Source organism: Bombyx mori, chromosome 22 (assembly GCF_030269925.1).
Source record: "Bombyx mori chromosome 22, ASM3026992v2".
In the NCBI taxonomy this organism is placed as follows: Eukaryota; Metazoa; Arthropoda; class Insecta; order Lepidoptera; family Bombycidae; genus Bombyx; species Bombyx mori.
Genome location: NC_085128.1, coordinates 10,687,124 through 10,708,115, shown reverse-complemented (window position 1 = coordinate 10,708,115; position 20,992 = coordinate 10,687,124). Strand labels below are relative to the sequence as shown.

The window sequence follows — 20,992 nt, the reverse complement described above, 5'->3', positions numbered from 1 at the left end:
TATCAACTAGCGGGAACACGAGGAGCAAAGTTGTGTTAATTGTTTTATTTAGAATCTCTTCAAATTTAAACGTGTAATAACGATAGCTTATTAATTGTTTAGCATACAGATGCAGATTTCACAGGAAAGGACATACATGTGAGAAAATATCCACTTAAGTTTTAGTACAAAACCGCTTTTTTACTGAGACTCTATTTCTACTCCTGACTACAATCTCAAATAAAACAATTGACTGATATTAAAATGAGTTAAGAATAATAAGAATCTATGATGAATAAATTAAAGAATTTTATAAACTCATTATTGGCAGCATGGCATCGCAAGAACATAAACATAATTTTGAGTCACATCGCTTCATTATTTTCTGCTTCGGCAATAAAGATGACATTTTCACTTTCCATTTGAGAGGATGTGTATAGTTAGTGCAAATCTAGTCTAATCATCAATAGATTTTTTTATGCTTGGATGGCTGGACGAGCTCACGGCCCACCCGGTGTTAAGTGGCTAACGGTGTCCATAGACATCTACAACGTAAATGTCGCCACTCACCTTGAGATGGGAGTTCTAAGGTCTCAGTACAGTACAAGGGCTGCCCCACCCTTCAAACCGAATTGCCTGCTGCTTCACGGCAGAAATAGGCAGGGTGGTGGTACCTACCCATACGGACTCACAAGATGTCCTACCATCAGTAATTAGACAAATTATAATTTGCGGGCTTGATTTCCATTACAGGATGCTATTTTTTCCCCGTGGAAGTCAATCATGAACAATTTGTTAAGTGCATAAAAAAATTACCAAAAAATGGTATTTGCCTGCGGGATTCGAACACCGCCACAGTTGCATCGCTAGATACGTATGCACCGGACGTCTTATCCTTTAGGCCACGACGACTTCAAAAGGTTAGATATTGTAGGTTTTCCTCCCCATTAGAAGAGTAAAGGGTACATTTGTACATAAGTTCTAAGGTCTCAGTACAGTAATTTTTTTTTTTATTTTTTTTTTATTTTTTTCCTACCTAAGCTGATAGCCCTAGCGGCTATGTCAGCGTAACCCTAACTTTAGTAGGTGAGCTCACGGGGCTCAAACCTGACGATGTTGCTAACACGAACCCTAGCAAGAGCCGTGCTTCGCAGAATCTACCACCGGTTCGGAAACGCGACCCACTGAGAAGATCCGGCGAGAAACTCAGTGGGCTGTGTCTGAGAGTTAATTTACTCGTCGAGCCCTTCGTCGCAAGCGACGGGTTCGACGAGAACGGTGACCGGTGCTTGAAGTACCTAAAAGCACCGTTAGTGGATCAGGAGGATCCGAGATGACGTGTTTTGGGCGACGTCGACTGCTTTCCATTCTGTCCGCAGGATCGGGAATGTAGTTACCGGCGGCCACGATGAGAGGGTTCTCGTGTCGTGCCGCTTTATCGAAGTGGGTACAGTTATAACGGCTGCCCCACCCTTCAAACCGAAACGCATTACTGCTTCAAGGAAGAAATAGGCAGGGCGGTGGTACCTACCCGTGCGGACTCACAAGAAGTCCTACCACCAGTAATCAGGTGCTGTCTATGACTACTAATTTATATTTATTTTTAGAAAAGAGGTCATTGCAGATACTCAAATTAATTAGTTAGATACACAGGTAGCACTTACGTATCCAGACTAGGTTTGTTTCATGATTACCAATGAAAAAACACAACAATTTTCTCCCATTTCTTTTATTCTAAATACATTAATATTTTTAATACAACTCAAATGTTCATTTTAAACTATTACAAGCTATTATTTAAATATAAATATTAAGTTATGCAAATGACCAGCATTGCATATACGCACTCAATATTTAATATTTAACTATGTATTAATCAATTTATATTAGCTATAGTTCATATAGACAAAACGTTATACACAAGGTTGAGAAACTTTGGCAAAATCAAAATTGAAATGACTAATCCTACAGCACGCATTGACGCAAAATGCAGACATGACAATACAACGGCAGACACATCCGAATAAAACGTTAAATTTATTGATATTATGTACTAGAAACCTGTATATAATTTCGACGTTTTTTTATGAAATCGTCAACATACATATTTCTAGTCAGTTCGAATATGCAAAGATTTTGGGCATGCTACATTTGGTCAACGATGCACACCGATTAATTTTCATTTACGATCTAAACAGTAGATAGTTTTTTAAAAACGTGAACATTTATTCGTTTGGCTCGTAGAACAACAATTAGGTAATACAATAATCCTAGTACATAAACAATTTACTGAGTTCAATGACTGCTTATTATAATAAATTGGATACATGTATTTGTTCATAGCATGCGAAAGAACACTCCACTATATACGTATAATACACAGATCTACTGCAGTAAGAATATCATATTAACACAATTTTTTACATCGTACTTTATTAGAAAACAAGGATCTCTAAGCGTAATAATCTCTAATATATAACACACAAGCGTATTGATCATATTTTAACTTTAAATGGGCAGGCAAAAAGTTTTGTTTCGAGAAACAAAATTAGGTTTTATAGATAAACTATTCTATAGAAATTATGGTACATATAACACATTTAATTTGAATTCATTTTTATATATGTATTGGATTACTAGTTGTATTGGGTAAGGAAATTAAAATAAAAGGAACCACAAAAAAAAACTCAAAGGAACTTAAATCGTTTGTAAAGTATATTTAAAAAAAAAACCTTTACGTGACAAATAACAAAGAGACCAGCTCATAAAAATATTGAGTTACAAACTAGGACATGAAAAACTGTTTTTGTTTTAATTTGAAAATGTGAAATGCAAACAATACCTAGACTGTTCAATTAAGTATTACGTTTTACATAAAATTTCCACATAACTGTTATGTTCGTTTGTTATACATACATAATATTATGCACATATTTAATTAGTATTATTTACTGCTATTTTATTTTATTTAACAATTTTCATTGATAATACACAAGAGGGAACTACGTATTCACGTTTAAACTATTGCAATACCCGGCCTACGTGCCGTAACATTTTAAACTAATTATTTCCTATTGTGTCGTTCAAGAGAAAATGTCGCAAACCACTCTATTGTTAGTATGTAATACTTATTTCAAACATATCAAGCCAGTTAGTTGAGTACACGAACACTTTACGACTAAGTTCTTTTTTTTTTTGATAAATTTAAATTACAGTGATTTCGTCGATAAACCTACAAAATAATTGATCATCTAAAGAGAAAAATGAACGGGATCGCCAGCGACCCGCTATAAGAGATGAGGTGAAATTAGGTTCTCAAATTAAGTAAAGCTACCTAAATTGGATGAAGTTACAGTGTCTTTTTAAATCCCAACTAAATGTGGAACTTCCGTATTAAATGACGTATTTAGTTGAATTATTATTTTTGAATATTGAATATTTACAATTTTTCTACACTCACAAATATAACGTGTTTATCCAACACATTGAATTGATAGATAATTTAAAGCATAGAAGATGCAACAATGGTTTGCATGTTTGAACAGTTGTAGTTAATAAATAACAAGACATCAGAGACACTTAAGGAGGCTCCGTTACATCTCCTGGTGTTGATATTCTAATTGAAAGTATTACAAAACTGTAATTGAAAATACATAAATACGATTATAGTTGGGGAGTTCCACAAATAAAGGTACAACATTAATTGATTGACCGAATTTTGCAATATTATTTTTTAGAAGAAAGACACAATGATAACTTCGAAAGGCAATTTTTAAAATTTACCTTAAATAAGTTTTAATATTTAAGATACCTATCATGTTAATATATTTTGGTGAATAACATCATTATCGCAAACCCGTATTATATATGAGAAACGTGGATGATATGACAAATATAAATTACCCTTTCATACCAATTAATAAGCGTTTTCAATGTCCTTAACAGTCGAGCCGATAATATACGACGTCGACAACTATAGACTAATTACGACAATTTTAATATTACGAACCGAACACTAACCACTCACAAGGATCATCGTACGATATTACTGCGAACGAAATTGTTTCACATCTTTGGTTGGACAAAACGAAACGACAATACAAACACTAGACAATCGAACGTCACACAAACATTGGAGGGACAATTATTACAAACGTTAGGTAAATCTAAACAACATCGCGTAATGATCACATAAACATAATCATATCGAAATGTGACGATACAATCGCATGTCGTTTCATTTCGATTTTAAGCGTCAACAAATATTACTATCCAACAAGGGAGGGGGGGCGCGCGTGCGGCGTCATTATGCGGCACGCACCCGCCCGTCGGTGGCGCTGTACACTTTATACAACAGACTCAAGGGACACCTATTAATATTAGCCTCAAAACGTATTCATTTTTACAATTAAAACTCATGGAATCTGTAATAATTTTAGTATGTTTTAAACCCTAAAGCCTTCTTCCACCGCCAATGTTGGCGTATCCAGGCTTCGTCGCTCCACGGTCGACCCGTGTCCGCTCTACTGCCAGAGCTTCCACCACACTTGCATCTTTTCAGTGAGTTTCTTGCAGATTCCGAGTAGTTTCCGTCACATTCCACCATCACCTTCGCCCTCGCAATCTTCTGATCCTTCTCCCTCCTCTAGGGTGACCTGTGAAGAAAAAGTCATTATTTCAATATTTAATAATTTAAATAATATGGTAACGATTTGTCTGTAGGATAAGCATGTAAAAGCACAATGGTTAAATCAATTAAGATCTAGTTTACGTTAACGCATTCAGATAAGCTCAAGGTACCATTTTTTTTAAATTTAAATTGGTTGATAATTATAAAAGTTATTGTACATTTTAAAAGCGTCTGAAATTGCGTGCTGAGACCTACTTACAATTTAAAAGAAACTATAGTCTATTATAAATTAATGTATGTATATATGTATGGATATGGATTAATTAATTTCAACTACATTTTATACTTTAATTGCTGACTGAAACGAGTAATTTTGACTGTAATTAAAAATAAGAATGCAACTTAAGTCGAATAATATATAGACAGAAAAAGTTAAAGTAGTGACTCACTTGAAATCGTATTTGTTCAGGGCGATCATCATCAGAGGCGTGTGAGGATTGTATCGGTGCTGGTGGCGGTGACGGTGGAATCATACTTTGGTAATAGTCTCGGTTTTCTTCTAAGGTGTCCAAAATATCTTGAGCGTCAGGATGTACCAAATCTGCCCAAGTTTCCCACAGAGGATGCACGATATAGTCAATGAAACCGACTTGAGATTTTTCTATAGTAGCATTATGTCTGTCACACATTGGACTGATATCCATGCCATGTTCACGTTCACGATCGCCTTGCTGGAAGAACTCTTCCATCAGTAATGCCACCCATCGTTTATACAGTGGCAACGGCTTAGTAGGATTGCTCAGATCGGCACAGTGTACGAGATTCTCTAATACTTGAATTCTATCAGTGTAGTTGTCTAGCAATAAGACACCGCTACCCGCGACTTTCTTCGTTTCGACCATCGTCTTCAGATCCGCCAGCAGACTCATGTGTTTCGACATATCTGTCGAGAGGACCATGTCGATAACCATTTTCCTGAGGGTCTGTCTTTGTTTCTTGTGAAGATTCACGAAAATATCACATCCATCATTCTGCAGCAGCTTGAATGCGACTGCAAGGTGGTGGTTCTCGAGGACTGACTCGTCGTTGTACATTAGTGCGAGTTCGGAACTGGAGTTGACGAGGAATTGATTGGTGAGGCCCGGGTGATCGACGTCGTGGACGCAGGCAGCGAAAAGAGCAGCGCAAACTTCTAGTGGTGTGAAGACAGCATTAAGCGCAGGTGTATTCAACAGTACGTTTGTAGACTGTGTGACATCGGCAGCGTGGAGAGAGTTGTGGAAAGGATTGTCTCGAATATAGTGCTCCTCTAAGGTAACTGCGAACGCCAAGAAAGTACGCGCCGGTATCTGAAGAGTAGTCAACAGCTCCCGTGATGTGAACGCTGTGTACGCGACAGCAGTGAGTGGTCTACCGCATGACAGATCACCGATGCGGAATATATTCACTCCCCACCGGTCTAGATCGCTGAGAAGAAGGCCGAGCTCTTCCTCATGCGGTGTTTCAACTCCATACCTCGGCACGCGTTCGCCGGTGAAGCTATTTGTGTGTGTCAAAGTCCTCTTAACACCCGATATCTGTGAAGAAATAATGAATCAGTATTAATCGCACCGACATAAAAGTTAAGTACTTCGTACTGATAATTGAGATAAAATATATAACTTACTTGTGACATCGTAGTCGCTGGTCCGCCATGACGTGGTTTTTCCTTTTTCTTGGCGCCGCGTTCCGAAGTTTCTTCGACTTGTAAGGATGGTAAGTCAAGCTCCTGTTGTTTGTCTGAAAGGGACCAAGACAAGTATTCTATCAGTAAAAGTTGAGAAAAAACAATTAGAATGAATAATAAGAAGTTTCGATTACTTTTTTTCGTTTTTATTATACGATCTAAGCGTAAGGTAAATATTAGTTTCATATTTGTTGCGTTACAAAACCGTGTCATTAGGTATTGATGTCAAAAACGAAAGTGGGCGAAATATTGTTGTAAAGCGTTCATAATTTGTTGATACGATTCTAGGTCAGGGTATGTTCCTATAGATAGATAAATGTAATCGATCATGTAATGATGATAAACCGAGACTTTTGTTTTTAATTAAATTCGTAACTATTATAAAATTTTAATAAGGAAACTTCACGCCCGTGAACTTTTCAACGAATCTGTACTAATATATTATATAAATCTACAGTGGTTTTTACGGATGTTCCGTTATAACTACTGAACCATGCATCCGATTGACTTGAAACTTGGTATTCATGTAGAAAATACATGTACTTAGTGGATAGGCTAATATTTATATGAGTGTTGGACTCCCTAATATTAAAATGACAATAAATAATAATGTTAATTTTAAATGCGCAGCGAAGCGGGCGAGTACGGCTAGTATTATTATAATTTTGGAAATGAAATATGTATGTAGGTACTGTTGTGAAACGGCGCAGTATACATATAATATTGTTCTAATCCTTCTGCATTATAATATTAAGATTCCCGTGGTAATCAGTTTGATACGAGTGTGGCGTAAATGTAACCTACTAAGCGTCCACTTTACATACAATTAATCCTGTTAGTAAACATTATGCACAATTCTTCGTGTGGCCATTTAAAATGTATTTTGTTAACTTGTGAAATTATAAATTTTTAATATTAACAAATTACGACGCTAAAATATTTTATTATGTACATAATTATTATGTACTTTTGTTTGTAATATGTGATAGGATACATAAGAAGCGAATAGACACTAAGCGACAAAATTCCTAATATATATTATAGAGTATTAATAATATTTAAAAACATTTTTTTTTGAATAAATAATCAAAACAGTTTATTGATTTTAAATTAAAAATATCTTAATTACTTATTTATTTGCAGGTAAAAGAGGGGTATTATATAGAAAAAACACTAATCTATTGTAATATCGTTCCATCAATTAATTACTCTCTCAATAGGCTCGTTAACTGATGGCCATTGAAGCAATTAAATAGATTATGTTTAACTGCCGATATCCGACGCAAAGTAGTTATGCCTTCCGGATTGAAAGCGGGATCTAGCGGTTTCATCGAATGATTAACTGTTCATTCATTTATTGAACACACAAGTATATAAAGACAATTTTTATAAAATTGAACAGCACTTATTACCGGTTCTCTTGAGATTTCATATTATATCATAAACGAGTGAAATGACATTTATTATCATTATACCTTTGTGTTTTAATACAAAAAGATACTTCGGTCGCAATCATCATAACCGTCACAAAAACTGAGAGCACCTTTACGACAAAAAATATATCGGAGAATCGACTAAGAAGTGTGTTTAAAATCAAATTTAATTTAATAAAAAATATATCATGTTTAAAATCAAATTAAACTGAATTCATTTCACTTACATAATAAATATATTTGAGCTTTAATTTTCACGCATACAAATGTAAATATCAATTGCTTTCTTGTGCTTCGATTACAATGTGAAAACTGATTTTAAAATAAAAATATTAGTTTATTTAAGTACTAGCGACCCGCCCTCGCTTCGCTTCGGAAACATTAAAACACACATGAAACAAAAAAAAAAAAAAATAATAATAAAAAAAGTTGCCTATGTTCATCAGGTACAATGTCGGCTTCTAATGGAAAAAGAATTTTTCAAATCGGTCCAGTAGTTTCGGAGCCTATTCGAAACAAACAAACAAACAAATCTTTCCTCTTTATAATATTAGTATAGAATACCACTGTTGTTCGGAGTGGTTCGGATTACAATCTAATGTATTTCTGCTGTGAAGTAGTATTTGCAACGATATTTCAACGTGGACCGTGAGATTATTTGCTCATCTAATGCAATAAAAGTAATAATTCGAAAGGATCTGAAGGCATTTCATTCTATGGTAAAAGAAGTGTATACAGTTAGATCGACAGAATATGATTCGGTGTTTTACTAGCCCATAAGAATATTTTCGGTGCGAAAAAAAACATATTTTTAGTAATGGGAAAATTGAAAATTGGTTTTATCTCCTATTACGTAAATAATTAACACACGCTAGAAAGCTAGCCAAATTCAGTTTCAATGAAAAGTGTCAAAGCGATTAACCTAATCTATATTTTAATTGCTATTTTATTTGTTTGGGACGATCGTTTCGGGTTTTCAATTTATAAACGTTTCAAAAGCGTGCCATCATTATATTTCGATCACGTTTTAGGAAGAGTCTTAAATACTAAGCACATTATGATACAAGCAAATTAATTGTATCAGATATCTTATTTGTGGGCAGCGCTTATGGTATTTTGTGAGCCCTTGAGGCTGATGTGGTCGATGTCTCAATTAGACTGTGTCATGCAGGCGCACGTTTCAAACCGGAAGGCGTAATACGCGCTACGGAAATAAGTGCAATGTTATGGACTCAAATATAACGGTAACATTAACCTAAGCGTTTAGCGGAGTCATGTTTAGAGCTCTATCGATTAGTTTGCAGTACGAATGTTTGTTAATTAATGAAAGTAAACGAATGGGGGCGCTGTCATCCCCTTGGCGCGGGGCAGGCGAGGGTCGTAACAACATGCTGACGTCAAAATAAAAAGGTCACGGATTCATACGAACGCTTAATTTATGAAAATGCACGGTTATTATTGGTGGTAGGTGGTATTGTGAGCCCGCACGGCTAGGTTTTTTTTTACCTATGCTGATAGCCTTGAGAGGCTATTTCAGCTTCGCCCTAACGTGTGTAGGTGAGCTCACGGGGCTCAAACCGGAGTGTTGCTAACGCTGACCGTAGCAAGAGCAGTGCTTCGCAGAATCTACCACCGGATCGGAGACGCGACCCACTGAGAAGATCCGGCGAGAAACTCAGTGAGCTGTGCCTATGGGTTAATTCGCTCGTCGAGCCCTTCGTCGCAAGCGACGGGTTCGGCGAGGACGGTGACCGGGGTATGTAGCGCGAAGCAGTCATGTGTTCTGATTTGAAGGGTTAGAAAGTCGATCCACATTGGAATGGAGACTTCGAACTCATGTCTGAAGGCGTTTAGCAACATTGACGTTGTGATGTCTTCAGTAAAAACGTAACAATGAGTGAGCTCATGGGCTCGGCACCAAAAATCTAGGGAAATAAAAAAAAAAAGCCTAAATTTCCTTCTTAACATCCATCATCCTCATTTGTAACTTTCAACGTTTGTACGTTTGATTTGGTAATTTATTTTTTTCGCCTCGCCGTGCTTTTATATATAATAAGAAGGGACGTTGAAATGCTTTACTTTGAAATTACGATATTTGTTTACGGTCTTTTAAAAAAAAGGTTCGTTTGTATGTACATATATTTAATTTACGAACCACGTCTTTTCTTTATTTGTTAATGTTGTCGGCAAATTAATTTTCAAAAGGAAAGTACCTAATTATTAATTACAATAATTACCTAACGGCATCTAATCGGCTAGTTAACAAGACTTTACCAATAAATAATTAGACTAATAGTTAGTATACGAGTACACTTAACGAGCCAAGCCTCAGTTCGCGAACTATGGAGAATCAAGGGCTTAATAAACAAGGATTCCATATGACCACAACTGCTCTGCCAGAGTAGCCGACTATGATGAGACTTAACGATGAAGCTCTCATAGGCTGCCGAAGTTTCGTTGTTAAGCTCCTGCTTAGTTATTATTCGATCAGCACTTTTAATGATAATCAACGCACGTCCGGTGCATTCGTATCTAGCGATGCGCCGGTGTTCGAATCCCGCTGGCGGCTACCAATTTTTCTAATGAAACACGTACTTCACAAATTTTCACGATTGATTTTCACGATGAACGAATAACATCATGTAGTAAAAGTCAAACCCGCAAAATTATAATTTGCGTAATTACTGGTACTGGTAGGACCTCTTGTGAGTCCGCACGGGTAGGTACCACTACCCTGCTTGTTTCCGCCGAGAAGCAGTAATGCGTTTCAGTTTGAAGGGAGGGCAGCTGTTGTAGATCTCCGGTAACCACATAACATCAGGTGGGCCGTGAGCTCGCCCGCCCACCAAAGTAATAAAAAAAAAAGTTATAATATAGATTAAAAAACTAATGAACATAATGTAACTAAATTAAAAAACAGTTTTTCTTACCCAAAAATGTGGAGCAGATATACTCGGAGATCTGATTGCCGGACTTGCTGGACTCTGAGAAGTGGCTCAGCTCCTTGTTCAGCATCCTCTTGAACTGGAAATGCAACATTTCGATTGAATTCGTCAATGTCGCCGCGCGAATCCGCAACCAACGGGCCGGTCCCGAACGAAAGCTTTGTCCCTCGGCGCACACGCGCATTTCACAACGAAATAATATTAAGAAATTAAAAACTGAAATCGCAGAGATAATCTTCCGATTTATTGTAATTTAGTTTAATGTGCACAAAAACGTCCGCTATCTACGAGCGCTATCGCAACACTGAGCCGTGCGCTTCAGCGCGCTTCGATTAGTATAGTGGCTGCCTGTGTCGTCATAGTCTTGAAAACTACAAAAATATCGCTTTCCCAGTATCGCGTTTTCCATGTGATCTGAATCCATTCAGGATGCTAGTTTCTGCGTATCCCGAAGGAAAATTTTGATATTCTATTTATATTTTCTTTATAATTATGAACAGTCACAGAGCGCGGACACTTCTTGAATTTCTTATTCGGTTTCGGTGGGTTACGACTGACTGCTGATAAAGCGAGCTTCAATTTACAGTATCCTGATTTTATCGCTTTTATCCGGTCAAAACGTCTGCCGCTGTTAAGTTCTCTAGACTCTTACGACAATGAAATCGTATCACCAAGGTTGTGAAATTAATATGGTTATTGATCGTTTTCTGATAAACGAACATCAGTGATGTAAAAATGTGTTTGTATGAATGGTAACACAATAGATTATGGGCTATTAATGTGATAATTATTCGATTAAGTACAAAAAAACAGACACGAATCCCTCGTGGCAACAAGATAATGTCTGTGGAATAGGGACCGAATATTCGATTAAAATTTGTTAGCCATGTGGTGTGATGTAACTTTTAGCATTTGAACAAATATTTATATTCAATTATTGAGTACATCGTTCTTATTAGGTTTTCACATGATCTTACGCCACTTCTCATTTCTACGTCAATTTAAAATTGCCTTTTACTTACTTATCTACTTTTAAACAAAAATATACTTGTGGTTGTGTTTTTTCGCTTAGTTTGGTTATAACTGGTATTCTTGATAAAAATTATCGCAATAAATGTAAATGACAATTTGTGAAAACAAAATTAAATTTTGTTTTTACGCCTTTGTATCGCCTATATACTCTTATGTACTTAGTACATACACGATATATAAACTTGTAAGTTAGAACGAAAATATCTAAATGTTCTATTTATGAACAAATCTTCTAAAGCAGTCAGTTTTTGTTTTTTCTGCAGAACTTAATACATAAATTATTAATTAGTTTTAAATAATAAATTCTACTAATTAATCTAATTACTAAACGCCGTGGTTTCTTTAGCCATGTTAAATTTATATTACACGGAAATTGAAAAATACTGTATTTTCCTGGGATAAGGAATTTCCTGTGTGATAATCTGGATGACTCCAGTCGATCTGTGGGGTTGTTGATACCTAAAATCACGAAAAAACTAACACACTGTACTAATTCATTATAGCAGATATATGCGATCAACGTATCCTAAGTGCTAATCCAGACTATCAAAAAAATTTTCTCGAAATTGGTTCAGCCACTTTCGCGTGATCTAGTAACCTATAACCAAACATTTCAATATTAATATAGATGAAGAAGCATCTATTGATTGGAAGACTTTGACGCACGAGTTTCTTTGAAAGCGCGAACAATAACATTTTGGTTATAGAATTCTCATATCGCTGGCGCCGTTGCTTACCATATCATTATGTACCATGAATCGTGTCTATTTTATCTTCGATCTGTTGATATAATCTGTAACGTCTCCTTTTATCCGTTTTCACGAAAGTTCATCTGTTTACTGTTCTGTTATCTTTAAAGTTATTCAACGGAGTATGTTGACGTAATATTTTATCAGAATTATCTTCATGCATATGCTGCCGTCCTGCCTATTTCTGTTGGTAAGCAGCTTTGCGTACCGATTTGAAGAGCAAGAAATCCGTTAATCCGGTTCAATTGAATTTTCGATCTCATAAATTGGTAGTATATTTAATTTTATAAGTCCTATTTGTTTGTTTATAGGCTTTTTTTTTGCTGTGAACTCACGGTCATCCTGGTGTTAAGTGGTAACCGGTGTTAGGTGGACATCAAAAGCGTTAATGTTGCCCCTGACCTTGAGACATGAGTTCTAAGTCTCAGTTTTACAGTACAACGACCTTCAAACCGCATTACTGCTTCACGGCAGATATAGGCAGGGTGGTGGTTGATACCTATCCGTGCAGGATCACAAGACGGCCTACCACTAGTAAAACCAATTAACCGCTTCACTGCTTATTTTTAATAAATGAAAATATTAGAAAATGTTCATAGTCGTAATTGCATTTTAACAAAATTATAATTACAATGGAACTGAAAGTTATCTAAAATACGTAGTATAAAAAAAAAACGAACAAGAACTGAATGTCTGTTAATTAACGCTTACAATGTTTATCGAATAACGTAATATTTTTAAAATATTGGCCATTTATTCTTAAAGTAGAACATGCCATTAGGTCAGTGGGCTGTTGAATCCGCACTTAACTGAAAATGTTTTCATGGGATGAACCATTGCGACTGTATGATTCATTCTTATTTACCTATATAAAATGTTGTCTTATAACAAATTGACATTATTCAATACTATACGTCACTACATAATTAGTAATTGTAATTATAAATATTCAATTAAACTATAAGCGGTTGAGTATAAAGAGAGAAACGCATCTTCTAATGACGTCAACTATGATGTGGGTGTGGTGACAAGCGATAAGGAACCAGCCTATGGAATAAAGCCTGAAATCGCTAACGTTCTGTTGTGACGTCACGGACATAAGCCGGAAAAGTTGTAGTCAGTAAATATTTATAAATTTTACCTTGAATGGTTACCGTGTTGGAGATCTAATACAAGTTTTACGTATGCTTTTGTTATGCAACATGTATTTCAAAGGTTATATTGATTTGATGACGACTCAAATCTATAAAAAATTGTATAGCTTATTAGTATTTGGCTTCTCATGGTTCAGCATCTTTCTCTAATAGTTTTCAACATGTTTACTATGTTAGGAATAATTGCTAAATGTTATTGATATACACTATTTATAAATATATATAAATGTATGTTACTATCAACGTCCAAATTGAGACCAAACTTTTTAATTACAAATCAAAATAGGACCGTGGATTGCTTGGTAAGAAATTTAAAAAAAATAGAAAAAGTCACAATTTCTTTTTAATTAGGAAATTAAAAAAAACACAATAGTCCAAGAGTATATACGTGTTTTTGCACGCGAGCACTTATCAATGACAACAAGTATTATACATACATACATATCTCGAGAGTTTGATTGGAATAATGTTTTGTCTATTATTCTAAAGCGAAGTCGTGTACGTAAGAGAACTCGATCGGTCAAATCCTCGAGATAAGTGAAAATGATAACTTAAAATAGATTGATCAATAGGACAAAGAGAGTTTTAATCGGTTTGTAGCCACTTGTGATTTAATTAACCAAGAGTTTGATTACATCGCGATAAACGATAAGATACACAAGAGCATGCTTACTAACCAAACAGTTTCACTAGCGAGCAATATATTCAGCTGTTTTCACGATTGGAGGCAGCCATGACCTACATTATAATTAAGATATGTTTAAACTAAAAAATTTTTTTTGGGTTTACCTATATTCTGAAGCAGAATTCGTTTTAACAATTATAAATTTTAGCTTTGATTAAAAAAAATCGTTTGGTCAAGGGCCTGTCATGTCCTGTCAACTTTTTATTACTTTAGATGTGATATACGTATTTACCGGTCATCTTGAACCGTTATTATTCCTATAAAACACTATTCGTACGCTTCAGAACATTTACAGAATTAGTTTAAGCTTTTTTCAAGTGATGCGCTACACTATTTTATTGTGATGCGATGAAAACCATTCCATTTTGTTTAAATATGTCGAAGGAGTATATAGATCTGTTTTATTTTTAAATTATAATATTTTTTCGACGATTTCTGCAAAATTGTATTAACAATTAACAAAATTTCCAAAATATAATACCACTTTGATTAATTACACATATCTGTACAATCTATTTTATTTGTGCATATTATAATATTATCGACTTGTACAAAGAACACGATTTTCGCAATGACATCGTAATAATCGATAAAGCACATCGTTTTATTGATACGTAAATTTCGCATAAAAATAAAAACGTGTGGCACTCGGGAACTGCCGCGCTAAAGCTATTGCATAGCATTTTTTATCAACTTATGCAATTATAATTAGACAATGATAATTTATTTATTCTTTATTCTTTATTTGTACACACTGTTAATATAATACAGTAATTGCGATAAGATATAAAAAATGGCGAGCTTAACTCAACAATTGAGTTATCTACCAGCTAACCGTTCTCAAAGAAGGAAAGCTTTACATGAGTGGGTAGATGAGTACAATCTAATTAATTTAATTATTTATACTATAGACATTAACAATAAAAATAATAAAAATAAACACTAATACATAATATATCAAACTATATACATACACAATTACACACATAAATATATATATACACGTACATATATAATGAAATACATAAAATAAATACATATAAATAATACTAAATTGATAGATAGTGCTCCTTTAATGCCTTCCTGAAAACTTCAAGTGAGGGACTTGCACGGATTGAGTGTGGAACTGAGTTCCACAGACGCACAGAGTGCACAGTGAACGAACCACCGTAGCGGCTGGAGGAGTGAGGGGGAAAATTAATTTATTAAATTTAATGATAATTAAAACAATAATAAAACAAGACCACGCTCTATAAAAGCAAAACCTTAACTATCCCCTTCACACTTATAAGCTAGACCGCACGAGAGAGAGATGGGCAGACTTTTCATGATGGGCATGCAGTGTGACGTCACGCCACGCGCTTATTCACAAACACTACACAAGCGCAACGTGTGAATGTGTTGAACGCGAGCTACATGGTAGGCGGAGTAAGGGGTGTAAGGTTTTTTTCGTTACGGAATTTCATGATTCGGTTGCCGCGCTCAAGGCCCGCGATAAAAGCTATGCAATAGCTTAAAAAGCACGCGGTGTCGGACAAAACATGTTTTTGATTGTTCAAAATTCATGATTTCTTTCAGTTAAATTGAATCGTGTGAACGTAACGAGCTTCTAATAGCAAGTTTCAGTCGAATACAGATTCCGTGCTCGTCAAACGATTTCGGAAAAATAATGTTGCGTACATACTCTAATAACATTCATAGTTATGTTGGCCATGTTTACGTTTTTAATTAAGGTTAAATCGATCAAAAATCATTTTTGTTTGTATAACATAAAAACGGAAGAGGTGCGGTAAGAAGGTTACCCGCACAAAATAATGGTGAAACATAATTTGCTGTTTTTTAACGTAATTACAGAATACTATAGTTCGAGTACAAGCAATGAACTATTTATTTTTTCTTTTTTCCTTTTTTTGCTCATAAAGATTTCCGATTAAACTACATAAAATTATAAAAAAAAGCATATTTTCATTATTACGTAACACAATTTTACAATGCAACCTTTGTTTAACATGTTCTATTGTTTCGAAAAATCCATGTCAACCTTCAGTGGAGAGGCTGGTGTTGCGGAGGTCGGGAAAGACGTCACGCTGTATCCAGGTCATCGTATATTCAGTTAGCTAGTCAGAATGAATTATAAATCGACCTCAACCTTGTTACCTCGAGTGCGGTAATCATCGGGAACAGATAACGGCGAATTTATTGATTCAACCAAATCACCGGTCCGAACGCTTCGGAATCAGATCACAGAGCTCGCTAACAAACGATCAATTAGCCTTTGTAAAAGAAAAACACGTTCTGTGAATGAGAGAGAGTACATCTGATCATACGATTTGAATGAGATCGAAATACTTTCTCAAAACATACGTCAATAAATCAAGATCAACAAACATCCGACAGCAACAACGAAATCGAAGTGGAATCTCGAAAAAAATCTTATATATGTATATTATATTCGATATGCTTTCAAGCGGGATCGAAGCCAACATCTTAAACTGTACCGTTTCAAGGAAATACAAATGGAAAACGAATACTGTAAATAGAAAATGTAGGTTTTTTTTTTTTGTTAACAAGATCGACACGTTCCGTAAAATACGTGTAAAAACGTTGTTTTTGTGACGTTTATTAAATAAAAAACCCTCAATTCATAGTACAGTAAAAACTCAAATAGTTTTTGTGAATTTGCGGTTAGCATAATGTTGATTTTGTTGGTAATGAAATGTCAATGAAAAAGGAATTTCTATTTTTGTGATGAGTGTATTCGTTGTAGAACACCTTTTGCGTCCATCATTGTCAAAAGTTTCGTAATACGTTAAGTTAATTTAAATGTAAACTAAGTTTATTTAATATCTATAAAATAATAATTATTATTATATATAAATCTGGTTTTGAGATGAGAACGGACGATAACGGTTTCATAAAAAAAAACAATTACAATTACTAATTTTCTGAAATTAAATTTTACCTCTATATATTTAAATATAAATAACTCTACTTGAAGACTGAGTACTATATTTATATTTGACGTAAGTAGCATGTATTCTCGAAACTATACTCTTTGTTACCTATTGTTCAATTAATTTGTTTTAAATAATTTTCTTATTACAGAAGGATAACGTCAGAAATGATAGCCGTATGTTATTTATTTCAAACGAAACATTAGAGACAGGACGAGCCAGTTTAAGATGATTCAGTTTAGATTGAACAAAGGATTATTTCGAAGATCAAGATATCCCGTAAGGCGGGCGAAGCCGAAGTCCCCTCTGCCTACGTGACCAAGACGGCGTACGGCTGGAACACTGGCCCGGTACCTTCACCCGTACACAGAGTAAATAAAAAATATCGCTAAAATATCACTGGCCACTTATAAAAAAACTTCCTTATTGATTATCGCTATTTTTAACACATTTAGGATTTGTAATTTAAGATTGTATTAGTTAATACGTGTTCAGCGTATGTTTTTTTGAGTTTAAAAAAATATCGTTAAACTAGTAATTATAATGTATTACGTGTTCTCGTTACATGCAAAGATATAAGATAGTTTTACAGCACTAGGATTAAGCTATTATATTAACCCGTCTTTTCGATGGTTATGCAACAAAATTGTTGTGTATAATAATAAATTGAAGACAGACTGAAAATATATTACGTTGTTTTTAATTGAACGTTGTCGACGTCTCGTAATCTGTTTTATCAGGTTGTATACAATTCTGTTTTCGGAGATAAACAGAATAGAACAACTTGCGTCAGAGTCGAGGGTCTGCCCTTCACGGTTAGACGTCGACAGTCACATACGCATTCTGTGACCCGATTTTTTTGTTCTTCCTACCTATGCTGATAGCCTTGAGAGGCTATTTCAGTTTCTCCTTGACGTGTAGGTGAGCTCACGGGGCTCAAACCGGGAGTGTTGCTAACACTGGCCTCAGTAAGGGCAGTGCTTCGCAGAACCTGCCACCGGATCGGAAACGTGACCCACTGAGAAGACCCGGCGGGAAATTCAGTGGGCTGTGTCTATGAGTTAATTTACTCGTCGAGCCCTTCTTCGCAAGCGATGGGTTCGGTGAGGACGGTGACCGGTGCTTGAGGTACCTGAAAGCACCGTTAATGGATCGAGAGGATCCGTAATGCCGTGGTTAGGGCGACGTCGACTGTTTACCATTTGGACCGAATGACGGGTATGTGTGACTCGATCTCAAGCAAACAAACACAAATGTGTGTCGTTGCTAATCACTTTAAAACTTGAAGCTGAAAATGCTATTTTATACTGAAACGTGAAAGACATATACTATATGACGCGAAACTGTTGGACGAATTTAACCAACTTCGGCGTCATGGTCTGATGTAAAGTGGTTCTCATGTCATCTGGTGTGAAGTGGTTATCGGCGCCGATAGATATAGAAACGTGAATGTGGCCTAAAATACGAAGTCCCAATTGTATCATTACCCCCCTCACCTCTCCCCCCGCTTTGAGGATGATTGTGCATAAAGGATATGGCTAACTCACAATACGTCTTACTACCTTGTAATTACGCATACATTTTGCGGTTTTCATTGTAATTACACGACGTCATTCCTTCAATGTGGAAGCTATTCGAGAACACGTGGAAATAATGGTCCCAGCGTGTCGATGATGAAAAACGACATCACTCTATACGAGAATACCGAATGTCCTGTTTATAGACATAAGAAGGAGAATACATCTAAATTTTCTCATTTAAGTTATTTTATTTAAAAAAAGTCGTCTTGGTCTAAAGGATAACACGTCCGGTGCATTCGTGTGTAGCGATGCACCGGTGTTCGAATCCCGCAGGCGGGTACCAATTTTTCTAATGGAATACGTACTCAAGAAATGTTCACGATTGACTTCCACGATGAAGGAATAACATCGTGTAATAAAAATCAAACCCGCAAAATCATAATTTGCGTAATCACTGGTGGTAGGACCTCTTGGGAGTCCGCACGGGTAGGTACCACCACCCCGCCTATTTCTGCCGTGAAGCAGTAATGCGTTTCGGTTCGAAGGGTGGGGTAGCCGTTGTAACTATACTGAGACCTTAGAACTTATATCTCGAGGTGGGTGGCGCGTTTACGTTGTACGTCTATGGGCTCCAGTAACCACTTAGCACCAGGTGAGCTCGTCCACACATCTAAGCAATAAAAAAAAAAAATTACATTTTTTTACCTATGATCATAATAAGTAGGAACATCTAGGTACATTGTAATAAGAGTAGCTTTGTCGAAATAAAAGAAAAATAACTCTTAATTCAAATACAGTCCGAAATAAACGTTCCTTCTTATTCTGTTCATCGTCATTAAATTGCTATCTATATTTAATAAGACTATTATTACTTTTAGTAAAATTATTTGAAAACATTTTCAAAGCGAATTAACATATCATTAAGAAACAAGTAGAGAGATTAGACAGCTGCTTCAGGGATATCATTAAACTCTTGCGATTCAAAGAGCATTTAACGATAATATCAGAATCGATATATGTATGGTATTTGATACGGGAGTTTATTAGTTTAGATAAAAATATCGAAACATAAATCGTAAATTAAATTAAATCAGTGGTAATATAATTCTTGTTTTTAAAAAAAAACATTGTTTACTTTAATAGTTTATCGTATTAATCGTATTGTGGTATCCTTTCGTAATGATAATTAATTATTATTTTCTGATTACAAGTTTAATAACTTACTGATAATGTTGTAAGAGAACAATGTTAAAAAACAGAAAAGGTAAAACATGAAACCCTTTCTCTATATTGCAAATTAAACTATAAAGGGGGAATCAACGCGTTAGGGAAAGGCCCAGACCTTTATAATGTTAAATCACCTTTTGCGGCAGCCCAAAGAGATTGTTTCTTGGAAATAGCGCAAGATGTAGGTTAGCTACTGACAGGGAGTAGATTACTTCGGTAACATTACCGGATAAACTTAGAAACATTTTGAGCAACTTAGTAAAATTCGTAATATATGTTTTTTGATTAATTTTATCAAAATTTAACCGATCGTCAAATAGTTATATTTCAACGTCAGGAAACAATGAATGTATCATTATTCAGACTAAACTATACATTCCATATACGTACATAGACAGAACACAAATCCATCAACTTTATCAATATTGCAGAAGTGTGATACGATGTGTCATCTTTAGTGTATCACTGGGGGAGTCTGTAGCGTGGATCCGTTGGATGCGTGCCTTGGCTCACGTGTATCGTTCGCTAATCATACATAATATGTAAATGTTATCTCCGCAAATATACTTCCTGAATTTGAATGAAGAATGAAGCTAATAAAACTCCAAATCGAAATTCTTTTTAAAAAAACCTTATACGTATACAAAAAGTTGCTCCTGAACATAATTTTGATAGAACTAAAATGGGATATTTCATGGAAACTTTCTGATTGAGTTTCAGCAACAGTTATAATACGTGTTCCTCATGGAAAATACGTAATCAGAATGTAAAATTAGACCCAAAAATATGAATCTCACAGGAAAAAATTGATAACGTCAAATTGTTATCAGTTTTACTGTAAGATTCATTCATTGACTCTATTACCTAGAGAGTCATCTACAAAAGAGAATTAAAGTCACCGTTAGTTATAACGTCATTATGAGGACGTTTGAACGACATCGTCGAGATCAGGCTATAG

The 20,992-nt window shown here is 35.4% G+C and overlaps 1 protein-coding gene and 1 long non-coding RNA gene across 20 annotated transcripts in view; one reads left to right on the top strand and one right to left on the bottom strand.

Annotated features, from left to right (window-relative positions):
- The first annotated feature begins 1 nt into the window (after position 1).
- Positions 2 to 17,973, top strand: LOC134200992 (uncharacterized). The gene is made up of 3 exons (XR_009976132.1): positions 2 to 138; positions 733 to 899; positions 17,439 to 17,973. It is a non-coding gene; the product is annotated as an uncharacterized LOC134200992 (long non-coding RNA).
- Positions 1,693 to 20,992, bottom strand: part of LOC101742254 (cAMP-specific 3',5'-cyclic phosphodiesterase) — a 632,766-nt gene continuing 613,466 nt past the window's right edge. For all 19 annotated transcript variants that reach the window (XM_021348173.3, XM_038019023.2, XM_038019027.2 and 16 more), the window contains 4 exons: positions 10,699 to 10,792; positions 6,276 to 6,388; positions 5,059 to 6,186; positions 1,693 to 4,634 (listed from right to left, as the gene is read on the bottom strand). In XM_021348173.3, coding sequence (XP_021203848.2) covers positions 4,572 to 4,634; positions 5,059 to 6,186; positions 6,276 to 6,388; positions 10,699 to 10,792 — 1,398 coding nt within the window. In that variant the 3' untranslated portion in view covers positions 1,693 to 4,571. The remainder of the gene's footprint in view (positions 4,635 to 5,058; positions 6,187 to 6,275; positions 6,389 to 10,698; positions 10,793 to 20,992) is intronic.